The sequence below is a fragment of the Myotis lucifugus genome, unplaced genomic scaffold (assembly GCF_000147115.1).
Source record: "Myotis lucifugus unplaced genomic scaffold, Myoluc2.0 scaffold_0, whole genome shotgun sequence".
Lineage (NCBI taxonomy): Eukaryota > Metazoa > Chordata > Mammalia > Chiroptera > Vespertilionidae > Myotis > Myotis lucifugus.
The window spans coordinates 45,332,362-45,344,916 of NW_005871048.1; the positions used below are offsets into that span (position 1 = coordinate 45,332,362).

The 12,555-nt window shown below is 37.5% G+C and overlaps 1 protein-coding gene across 2 annotated transcripts in view; it reads right to left on the reverse strand.

Annotated features, from left to right (window-relative positions):
* Positions 1–11,060, reverse strand: part of RNF180 (ring finger protein 180) — a 67,339-nt gene extending 56,279 nt beyond the window's left edge. The window contains exons 1-4 of one of the 2 annotated variants that reach the window (XM_023751821.1): positions 10,926–11,060; positions 8,410–8,418; positions 2,738–2,824; positions 159–1,118 (exon numbers count right to left, since the gene is read on the reverse strand). In XM_023751821.1, coding sequence (XP_023607589.1) covers positions 159–1,118; positions 2,738–2,824; positions 8,410–8,418; positions 10,926–11,060 — 1,191 coding nt within the window. The remainder of the gene's footprint in view (positions 1–158; positions 1,119–2,737; positions 2,825–8,409; positions 8,419–10,925) is intronic. The other variant, XM_023751790.1, reaches the window with a different exon arrangement.
* Positions 11,061–12,555: the final 1,495 nt, after the last annotated feature.

A 12,555-nucleotide genomic window follows, 5' to 3' on the forward strand; every position in this document is an offset into this window, starting at 1 on the left:
ACAGCTGCATAATTAATTAAGTTCACCCAGAGAGAAATGTCATTTCAAAAATGATCAAAACCAATTTTTTATATAAGGTATTCAAAGTTAGCTCCTCCCCAAGCGTCAACATTTATAATGTAGAACTTAACTTTTAGTAAATTCTTTAAAAAAATTACCTGCTTCTGCAACCATCTTTCATGCCTTCGTTGCTTCCTCCTCAGATTCTTCAACTTGCTCCTTTCTCTCTTGCTGAGCCTCTGATGAATGGCACCCAATGGAAAACTGCCCGAGCGCAGAAAGTCCAGGGGCGAGAGGTGCTCCTCCTGGTCCGAGGCCTCCAGCGTGCGCCTGCCCGCGGAGGGCAGGTCCATCAGGAATGCCAGGCCGTTAGAACTGGCATGGTCAGGGCACACTGCAGAAGCTCCCAGACCACTCTGAAATTCTCCTCCTCTTTGTGTCTGGGTCTCACGGGGAGCCGCTGAAAACCTCGGCAGCAGCATATTAGGATCAAAACTTGATGCTATGTGAAAGGAACAGCTATTTTTACTAGATTCCAAAGGCAGGTCCAAAAGGTCCTCAGGCTGGGTTTCATTTAGTCTGGCACAGGCGGTAGTCTTACTATGAATTTCATAAAATGTGGGTAATAAAGTCAGCTTCTCACTGATGCTCAGATCCAAGCTCTGTGATTTTCTGTGGGAAGCTCTTCTGGTGCATCTGCCAGTCACAAGCTGCGGGACAAAAAGCTGGTATTTTGAATCGGATGCTTTGAAGAGCAGTTTTTCCTTCTTCATCTGAACACACGTCGACCGCACCTCCAGGCACAGTGCTTCTGTTAACCTCCCAGAGCCATTATTCTTTTGGGCCATGTTTAAAAGCCTGCGATTTCTGTTTTTGAAGGCACCGCCCGTCAGCAGAGCTTCGCTGTCACCACCTGACCGAACTCTAGGATGTGACAAGTATTTCGGCGATGGTCTCATTAGTCGGCCTGCCTGTGCTGGCTGGTAATCGGTCCGGCTCTTGGAGAGGTGTACAGCTGCACGCTGGCCACAGGAACATTTTGGAGTGCTGACAAAATTAAAGCCCCCTAAACGGGCCCCACAAAAAGGGCAATTCAGTTTTCCCACTGTCCACCGGGCCTGCAGGTAATAAAGGCAGATAAAGACAATGCATTCATTGTAAAGTAATAAAAAAGAATGTGTGTGTGTGCATGTGTTTTTAAAGCCAACCACATGAAAGTTTTCTATGCCACAGAAAAGGCTGGCTTTCTGTTTTCTGATTAGTAGACAGAATAGTCAATGGAAACAAGCTTTCTAATGGAGATGAGCAGCTCCAAAGTTCTAGAATGATAACATATTGCACTTCATGCCCATTGAAACAATACTCCTAAGAATTCTAAATGAATCTCTTAAACAATAGATTGAATATGGATACAGTGTGAGCTAATGAAAAGAAAAATGCACTACAGAACCAAGAAGCACATCAGTCTACAGAGCTTAATTTGCAAGTAAAATCTCACAGAAAAGTGTCTGTTTTGATACACTTCTTGCATACCAAGCACTGTGGGAGGGAACTTCCCCCAACCATCAGAATGAAGCTCTTCCTGCCGTTTACACACAACCAAAAGATATTGGCTGCACACTCCGAGGGAGCGTTTTCTATACTCAGATTTGAAATTAACGATGGGCTGGCTTAAAATCTTCTTTTCAACAGAGGCAGTGAAACATCTGCTGTGTCCTAATACAGTTTGTGAAGTTCAGGACACGTACAAGCACCACACTGGCATTTCCCCAACGAATCATTACAATGTGAGAATGGATGCAAGGAACAGCTAGCTATCAAATGTTATCGTTTAACAACAGCAGCAAAAACGTTAAGGTAGTCAGTGGAGAAAGACAACTATATTTTTCTAAAACTCATATTACTTATAGTTTTCTAAGACTTGTGTCTTGAATTGTGAGAAATAATGATACTATACTATTAACAAGGTGAGTTCTTACTCTTATATTTCATTAAAGATCCTTAATAGTGTAGTATTTTGATTTTTACTGTGTTAAGTCATTAATTATCCAGTTGATTTTATTATGCATACATGAATACTATATACAGGATATTTCATTCACTCAATAGACACTGTTCTATGTGCTGGGGATACAGTAATAAACAAAATATAAAGATCCTTGACTTCATGGAGTCTACATCCTAGTAGGAGAGCTGGGCAATTGACAAGAGTGCATATATATGCATTATATACACTAAATTTAAACTGTGTATAATAATTCATGTAATTATATTTGTAAGATGTACTTACGCATATTTAAAGTATTACTTATAGTTTGTGTCTGTGTAACTTATAGATAGGTAGGTAGAGCAGAGACGGAAGAAAATAGTGGTAACAGTGAGGATAGTTGATAGAGAGGTCAGGTGATGCCTCCTTGAGAGGAAAGGAGGGAATAGGTGAGTATCTGTGGGAAGAGCTTTCAAGCCAGGGGGAGTACCAAATGCAAAGGTGAAGTAGACAAGTGCTGAAGCACTCCAGTAATAATAAAGAAGTCATAAGTGTAGAGTTACACAGCTTCTGTATATTGTACTGTGTGTTCACCACCCCAAGTCAAGTCTCCTTTGAAAAATAATTTTAAAAAAATAATTACATAGCTTTCCATGTCTGTTGAAATAATGCATCTAAGAAAAATAGCTCTAAAATAAGGACATCTGAAGGCAGTACATCCCTAATTTCACTCTGACTCCGGGAACTTACTTTTTGTAGTAGGCGGTCTATCCATTCTGGAAGGGCTTCTATATTCATGTGCCACACACGACAGGTATTTTGATCATCAGCTGAGTCCTGTTATATCAAAATGCATGGTATTAGCTATTACCAGTTCAGAATTCATTTCACAAATTCGTATTTGAATAAAACACAAAAATATAAGTTCAATTTTAGCTAGGAAGGAATAGACAGTGCCTTCCTCTCCTCATTCCCATTTCCAAAAACAAACCCACAAAGACAAAAAAGAAAAAAAAAAGTATTTTCAGGAAATAACTGCCTATGAATTTAAAAAAAAAAAAAAAGCCCTCCAGTTCACTGAGTTCATCTATTAAAGTGTCGGCCAAACCTACAGAAGTTATTTTATCACAGTTCCTCGTAAGATGATAACAGGGACATTTCAGGCAGAGAGGGATTTAATTCTTGGTTTCAAACTGGCAACATAAGTTCGTATTCCTGTTAAGCCACAAAACCTATACAAGATATTTAATTTTTTTTTTAATTAATAGCTAAACTAGAAAATACAGATGGGGAGATTTCAATGAACCAGAAATTGAGAGGAACCTCTGAAAGATTAATGAGGGAAACAGCAGCATACTGTATCCAAGTACATAGCAGATAAGAACCACACAGAGAATGGTCCATGCCAAAGTGGTGGAGACTAGAAGCAGGAAGGGCTCTGGGAAACTATTAGAAGTGAAGATGAAGTCTGTGTGTCTCCAGCCAATAGTGTTTGGGGCAGAGAGAAATAGCACAACATCGCAGGGTGGCTGGAAAGGCCTGGAAAAAATGAAAAGCATCCACAGTAAGTGCAGAAGATGAGCTAGGGAGGACCAACTTCTATTCTCACTGAAAATAGTACCATGACTTATAAAGAGTGTGATGTAGATTTGTTTGCACTAATAATATATATCTCTAATACATATTGTTTGGTTTTCTTTGAAAAAGCAAGTGGAAGAGAAATACATACAATTCTGTATTATGATATTAAAAGCATATACAGCTTAAAGACAGTATTACACTTTTCTATGGAAACATATATATGTAAATTTTTTAAAAAGTACCTAAAAGGAAACTAACTTTTCCATGATTGTTTTAATGGGATAATATATTATACTTCGTAAAATTTAAAAGTTACTTAAAAATTGATTCAAATAAAAATAAAATATCGGTTCTAGAAATGCTAGAGTAAGAAGTATTAGACATGTTCTCACCATTAAAATTGATAAAAGTAGGCAAGATGAAAAACATTGATAACATGAGACAAAGATAGACACTTTATAATGATAAAAGGGACAATTAATCATTTGTTAATATATATGTGCCCAACCTAGGAGCACCAAATATATAAAGCAACTATCAACAGACATAATGGGAAAAACTGACAAAAATGAAATTAAGTAGGGGACCTGAATACCCTGTTGACAGCAATGGATATCTCATCCAATCATAAAGCCAATAAGGAAACATCAGCCTTAAATGATATATCAGAAAAAATGAACTTACTATTTTTAGAATTTTCCATCCCAAAACCACAGAATACACATTCTTTTCAAGTGCACATGGAACATTCTCAAGGATGGATCATATTTTGGGGTACAAAACTAGTCTCAATGAACTTGAGAAGACTGAAATCATATCAAGCATTTTTTCCAACTATAGAAGAAAGAAACTGGAAATAAACTACAAGAAATCTGGAAAACCACAGATATGTGGAGATTAAACAACATGCTATTGAACAACTATTGGGTCAAAGAAGAAATAAAAGAAGAGTTTTAAAAAATACATAGAGACAGATGAAAAAGAAAATACAAAATACCAAAATTTGGGGGGCTGCAACAAAAGAGGTACTAAGTGGGAAGCTAATAGGAGTACAGGCCTACTTCAAAAAACCAGAAAATTTCAAATAATCTAACATCACACCTTCAGGAACTAGAGAAGAACAAACAAAGCCCAAAGGAAGTAAAATAATAAAAAAAAATTGAGCAGAAATAAATGAAATAGAGAACAAAAAGACAAAAGAAAAAAATAACCAAGAGTTGGTTCTTTGAAAAGATAAATAAGACTGGCAAAAATAATTCAATATAATTCAACATATTAACAGAATATGGAAGAAAAAGATGAAGAACATGTCAATACATCTGGAAAAAATCATTTGATAAAATTCAACACTCATTCATGATAAAAACTCTCAGAAGACTAAGATAGCAAGGGCATCTACTATACATTTTAAAGATGCTATATGAATATTCCTACAAGAATAAACATTGGAGTTGTATTTCTAGGTAAGTGGGAGAAGTTTTACAATGTACTTATTCTTATTCTTACTAGGTTAACAAAAAGTTATTACTATGACCAGGCATTGTTTAAGGGTTTTACTATTTTACAAATAAGGAGAAACAAGAGAAATAAAGTAACTTCTATGTAACTTGTCCAAGGTCACAGATACGCAGCAAAGCAAAGATTTCCATCCAGGCAGTCTGGCTTCAATACTCGTGTCCTCGGTCACTAAGCTTCCTATACCAAATAAATCATTAATTTTATCGTTCTGAGGGCAATGAACCTCCTTACATCATTAGTCCAAGTATGTTTTAAGACACAATGCTACTATTCTTCCCTAAGCTTACAAAACAAAACAAACAAACAAAAACCTGGGGCATAATTTATTTTTAAATTAACCAAGAATATACACAAACTTACACAGAAGAAAGGCAGGTTTAGAAAACATTCTACAGTTGATGGATATGTGAACCCCAACCCAATCTCCTTCATTTGAGAACAATTAATATAAAATAAGCATATATTTTTCTCTAAATAGTTAAAAGTTAAAGCATACTTTTATGCCAACAACAGACTAAAACCAGTTACAGCAACTGATATAGGTGAGAGGAGTATAAAGGCTGGGTTAAGCGTGTATAGCATTCTGCTCCCTTTCCTGGAAGCTTAGAAATGGCAGAGGCAACCAGGGTAAACACAGAAGCTTCGATTATAAATGAGACTGACAACTACTCCACTCGTATTTATGAACACAAAGCCTTAGAAAAATAATGTGTATGACATTCATGTTATTTACTTCCAATATAATTTTACAGGTAAAATGGGACATAGCAACTATTAAGGTTTGTAAGTCTATAGTCACTTAATTTAAAAAAATCACACAAATATATGATAAAACAAGTTCTAATGAGTGTATGTTAAGATGATTGATTAAACTGGAAGCAACCTGATTTGAACAAAGCCTTTACAGTAGGGGACTAACAGGTTATCTCCTTGGGGAAAAATTAAACTGAAAATTAGAAAAACTTTATTATGAGGATTTTATAAATTCTACTAGACAAATTTTCATGTCTGAAAATTATCACATTGGGTGAAGAGAGGAAGGAAAGAGAAAGTAACTAACAATTTCACACAATGCTGTCAGAAAAATGTTGATAAAATATTTTGAAAATGAAACTTTTTGTTCGAACAGCAGGTGGGGCTAATGCACTGTTATTTCTATTTTTGTGTTAAGGGTGGAGACTTTTTAGTGGCTGTGTAGGAGAACCTAATTTTAAAATTACAAATTTTAAGCATTATCATCTTTATCATTTAATGATATTTAAGATTTTTAATTAAGCAGAACATGTTAAATGTGAAATATTGATGCAAAGAATTTAATATTATTATATAATGTTTTGAAAGATGTTTAACACGGTATTTCTCATGTTAGCAATAACATTCCCTTACTAATTCATTAAAAGTGAGCCAAATATATTATTTAACTACTGCAGTTATAAACACTACAGAAAAAGATCAGGTAACAAAAATGTCACTTAATTAACATTACTAATTAAATGTTTAAAGTATTACAAATGTAAAGAAACCACATTCTGCTGGACTGCCTGGTTTTTCTATTTATACTTTAAGAAGGTACTTCAAGGTGAAAGGGAATGAATGAAAAAAAAATGAAAGCCTCACTTAAGGGCAGTCTCCCCGAATCCATTCTTGCTACCTTTCTAATTCACTCATCACACAATAGCCAAAATTATCTGTTTTAAAATTTAATGGTTATGTCATTCCTTTTCAGTGTCTTCCCAGCTCTTAAAGATCAAAGTCCTTAATTTAGTGTACAAAAACCACAAATGATCTAACCAATACTCATCTTTCTAGCTTCAAATCTTGCCAAACTCCCTCTGGATCTCTCAGCTCCAATCATGGGAATCTTCTAGTTCCAAGGATACACCACATTCTCTCCAACACAGGGCCTTTGCACATGCTGATCCCAAAGCTTGGAATGTTCTCCCTCTGGACTGCCCTTGCTACTCATCCACCTTATCTCCACACAAGTCACTTCCTCAGAAAAGCTTCCCCGACACAAGTAGGTCCAAACCTCTGTCTATATCCTATTCTCACGGCTCTCTATACTTTTCATTTTTGCCACCTAAACAGCTGAAATTTAATATGTATGATTGATCCCTATCCTGAAAGCTTCACAAGGACAGAATATCTCCCTTCTGTTCTTCGACGTTCCAGTGCCTATCACAGGACCTGTCATGTCTTAGTCTGCTTGGTTTGCCCTACAAAATACCATGGACTGGGTGGCTTAAGCAATAGACATACATTCCTCACATTTCTGGAGGCTAGAAGTCAGAGATCAAAGTGCCCGCATGTTCAGGTTCTGGTGAAAGCTCTCTTCTCAGATTGCAGACTCTGTGTCCTCAGGTGGGAGGAATAGAGTAATGGAGAAAGAGGGAGAAAGAGAGTGGTGAGAAGGGGAGAACAGAGAAAGTTCGAGAGACACAGAGACATTTGATAAGAGGCCATAGCCTCTTTTCAAATCGGGGTCCCATTCTTATTACCTCATTAGCCTTAATTACCTCCCAAAGACATATCTTCAGAATCAGTCATATTGGGGGTTAGGACTTCCATACATGAATTTGGGGGCGGGAGGGAGGACACAATTTAGTTCCTAGCAGGTAATAAGACTACGTATGGAATAAATATATGCTAACACTAAGAAAAGGGCACATAAAATATTTAAAATGTAATAAGCAATACAAATAGAATTTATTTCAGTATTATAGCTATTGAAGAAAAGATACCAGCAGGATAATAAAGCCAGAAAGAAAATGAGCAAAAATATCCAGCCAAAAAGGTGAAGGAGGAACTATATAATCTATGATCAATTCAATATTCATCGATCATATTTATGGCCATCACTGTATTGGTAACATAAGAATGAAACACTTCATAGCCTGGTTATGGGAAAAGTCATAACCCAAATGATTATAATGCTTCATAGTAAGTGTTGGACCATTCCCCAGTTTCTATTTTCCTCCACTCTCTGGAATTTGGTATCTGCCCCTACAACTCTCACACTACAATGAACGTTGACCAATGATCTCCTTTTTGCTACAACTATTGCACACTTTTAGTTCTCATTCAGGGTCTCCATACTCTGCACAAATCTGGGGCACCTTTCACTGACTAGCATCCTCTACAACTGTGTAGTGCACAGCATGCTCACTGAAGGCACTGTCTGATCTTCTACATCTCCCCACAACGTTCACTACGACTAACCAATACCTACTTCTGGAAGACATCTGCCCTTTGATTTTCATAACACTGTATCCTACTTCCTAGTCTTATCTTTCTTGCTATTCCCACCTCCCTATCTTGTGAACTTCTTTTTTCTGTCCACTCTTTAAATATTCCTAAGAACTCTTCTTTCTCACTTCATTCACTCTGTATGGTGTTCTCATCTACTCTTGAAGCTTCACTCACCTCCTATATGTGACGACTCCCATATAGCTCAGATCCATTTTAAATTCCATACCCATAGAACCAGCAGAAACCCCCGAATCTCTATTTGAATGTTTTGTAGGTCGCATAAACTTGACATGTCCTAAAGTACACTGAAACTGTTTAAAAAACTAAAATTGAGGACACAATTCTCCTCATGGCCCTGGACATCACTTCTGTTATTTTATATTTATACTAGAGGCCCGGTGCACGAAATTCATGCACAGGTGGGGTCCCTAGGCCTGGCTGGCGATCAGGGCCTATCCGGGCTGTCTTGCCCAGTCCCAATTGGGGCCTGCCGGCTGCCGGGGCCTGCCAGACAGGGGGTCTAGGGGGAGGGACCACAGGAGGTTGGCTGGCTGTGGGAGGTTGGCTGTGGGAGTGCACTGACCACCAGGGGGCAGATCCTGCATTGAGGGTCTGCCCTCTGGTAAACAGTACACATCATAGCAACTGGTCGACCAGTCATTCCGGTTGTTCGGCTGTAATGGTCGCTTAGGCTTTTATATAGAGAGATTTTTAGATCTTTTATTGTTACTTTGCTTTTGGTTTGGTTCTTGCATGCATTTCAGACTTGAAGGTGTGGTAGGAGCCCCCTTTTCTCCCTGTAGACACAGTAGATTGTTTGAAATTCCATTCTAAATTCCCTTACTACATGCAAGTGGCTGGAAAACTAAAGCTCAAATGTCCAAGATTTCCTTTCAGTTCAAGTTCCACACATGGCCTAGCTTCCACCAAGCTGATGCACCTGCTCAATACTATAGACGCAGAAGCGATGACTATCTGTGCTGACTTCAGGCAAACTTGTTTTTGGAAGCACTTGGTTATTGTGCAGCAAAAGTTACAGTAACTCCAGTGCCCAGTTCCTAGCTTTGTGGGGGCTGAGAGGCAGAGTGTGAGACTCCCACTTCCTGGCACGGGGCCAGGATAAAGGAATACGATCCTGGAGACAAAAACTATGGATGCTGTTTCCCAGCTTTCTAATCCTCAATGCTGTTCTGAGAGCCATTTCATATCTGACAGGGTATGGAACATATGAAGAAGAGGTCCAGGGTTTGCTCAGGATAGGGAGACCCAAAGGGGGAATCCCTACATAACGCTGGGTTGTAATGTCAGCATCAGGGTAAATGAAACATAAACCCGTTGCTCAGGACAGCACAGCCGGAAACCTGCCTATCTCAAATGTGGTATTCAGTAGATGGAAACGAAAAAAATCCTCCCCTCTGGGTACAGAAGGATTTCTTAAGAAAAAGTAAAAAACATAAAGGACATGATTAATAAATTCATCTATATTATGTTATGAACTATTCATCAAAAAGACCATAAAGAGAGAAATATAAGTTATATAAACTGGCAAAAGCTATTTGCCAATGCAATAAACAACAAGGGATTAGTATTTAGAATAAAGAACTTCCAAAAATAAAAACAAAACTACCTAATAGGAAAGCAGGCAAGAAAAAAAGACATTTTACAGAAAACACAAATAGCCTCAGACAATGAGACGATGTTAGAGTGAAAAGGAAATAACCATGATCAAATGTGGCTGAGGCAAAACACACAAAACCCAAGTGTCTCTCAAAGAAGAGAAAGAAAACAATGTTAGGTGACCACAGCCACTCTCTCTGTTGAAGTGAGAATTCCCTGTAAGATCCATGGATTGCTGTCTATTTTACACCTCTTAGATATTGCTCTTAGGGAAGTTTAGGGATTTTACTTTTGTTGAATTAAAAACATTTATTTTTAGCCCTGGCCAGTGTGGTTGCATTGTCCTATACACCAAAAAAGTTGCAGGTCCGATTCCTGGTTAGGGCACATACTCAGGTTGCGGGTTTGATCTCTGGTTGGGGTGCATACAGGAGGCAACCAATTGATATCTATCTATCTCTATCTCTCTCTCTCTCTCTCTCTCTCTCTCTCTCTCAAAATCAACTAAAAAAACCATATAGAAACATTTATTTTTATCAGGGCAACCAGGTAACACTTTTTGAATATTATTCAGGTGTTCCTATTGACTTTTTGATTATACACGAACTTTCTCTTCTAGGCTCATAGTGAATCCTCAAAAAATAAAATACAATAGGTTTTCCATTTCTTAATAGGATCTTGAATTTAATTGTTTGGTGATGAGTAAGATTCACTCCTGGTAGGAATAAAAATATGGACTATTATTACCTTAACTTATGTCTATGATATTACACTTGAAACTTTAAGGTCATGTTAATGTGAGCAGCTAAAGGTAAAATTAAGTAACTGGGGAAGGTGGGATGCCTTTTGAATAGCACTTTGAAATGTTTTTAGTAGGTAAAGCTAAGTCGGGTGTGGAGGGAAATGTGTGCCCGTGTGGGTGGCCACACCATTCCTAAACTAGGAAACTAAAACTAGAGTTAGCGGTACTGACCTTAGTCACTTGATTCTCAAGATAGTTCATGAAACAACCAGAACGTGCTATACATTTTCTACATTTCCAACACCGAAGAACATTTATTTCTTCTTGATTATGATTTTCAGTTATCACTTCTTTACTTCTTTTCATCTGTGGGGAAATAAATTAATGTTAGAATGCTAAACTGTCACATTAAACTTGATTTTCTAAACCCTTTGTACAGCATTAGCTACATATGGAGCAGAAGGAAGGGAATTATTATTTATTGAGGTACCTACTAGTTACCAGAGTTTAGGTTAGAAACACTCTGTAAACAAGGTCTGGGATTGGAAATTCCATTTCATTATTATGATGATGCACTGTGTTAGTAACTCCCAGCTTACTTTATTTTTGCAGAACAGATTCTTTCCATCTGTTACTAAAAGTGGTAAAAGGCAACTGTTGAAGGTCAAATAAGTTATTGCAGTGGCTTTAAAAGAGTCATAACAAAGAAGTACAAATATTCCTGTAAATAAGACATTTTGAGTAGCCACAGCATTACATTTTAAATATAAGATTTATTGAGTTGTGGTTAATTTTGTGAAAATTGAAACTTACTTACTTTAACCAAATTGATGGCAAAAATCCCTTATGCTGAATGCAAGGGATTGTATATTGTACTCAGTGGAACAGTTAACTGTACTACATCTTGTGGCATGTGTAGTCAACCAAATAAACTTAAGAGAACAGATCTACCAATTTTATAGTCTATTTTATACCTGATATTTGATAGCAATGCTGTGATTTAGACCAATTTATAAAAACAGTTTCACACTAATAAGGATTCCAAAATAGATGCAGTGTATTCAATAATTGGCCTGCTAACTATTCATTATAAAGAAAGGAAATGTTCATTTATTAAGCTACCCACAAGAGTCTACTGCCTTGTTCCTAGCCACATTTCCTCATTTGTTAGCTCTTCCATTTTTCATTCATTCAGTGAATATTTACAAAGAGCTAACCATATGCCACAGTAAGTCCAACTCCAGGGGCACAAAGATGAATAAACCGTATTTTCTGTCACAGAAGTGCTTGCTGTGCTATAACATCAATAGTTTCTACCCTAGCCCATTAGACTCACTTAGGAAGCTTTAAGAAATAGTGATGCTTAGGCCCTACCCTTAGACATTTTGACTTATTCTTGAGATGAGGAGGAAGTTAGGAATGGGCACTTTAAAGAAGTATCCCAGGTGATTCCAGAGTATGGTCAGGGTAAGGACAGAGATGCACTACAGAAACAATGAACTACAATGCAACAGCTATAAGGACTACAAGAGAAGAAACACAGATGGATCTTCACCACATTTAAAGGAAGGATTTAAGGAACTCTGCCTGAGAGATCACAGCATGCCCCTGTTGCAGCCAATCTAGCTCTGACCTTCAGGTTGCTAGGCAGCAGTTCTGTATCTGCTAACATCTTCAGAACCCACCTTAGCTCAAATTTTTCTTTTACAGATGCTCCCCAGAAAAGAAAATTACTCCCACAGTAACTGAACACACCTGTACAGAAGCACTGGTCATGCTGTATTACACTTATCTGTGTGTATTGGTGTCTTACTGATTTAATTGTGAGCTCCTAAAAAGCACCATATTCTATTCCAGCGGT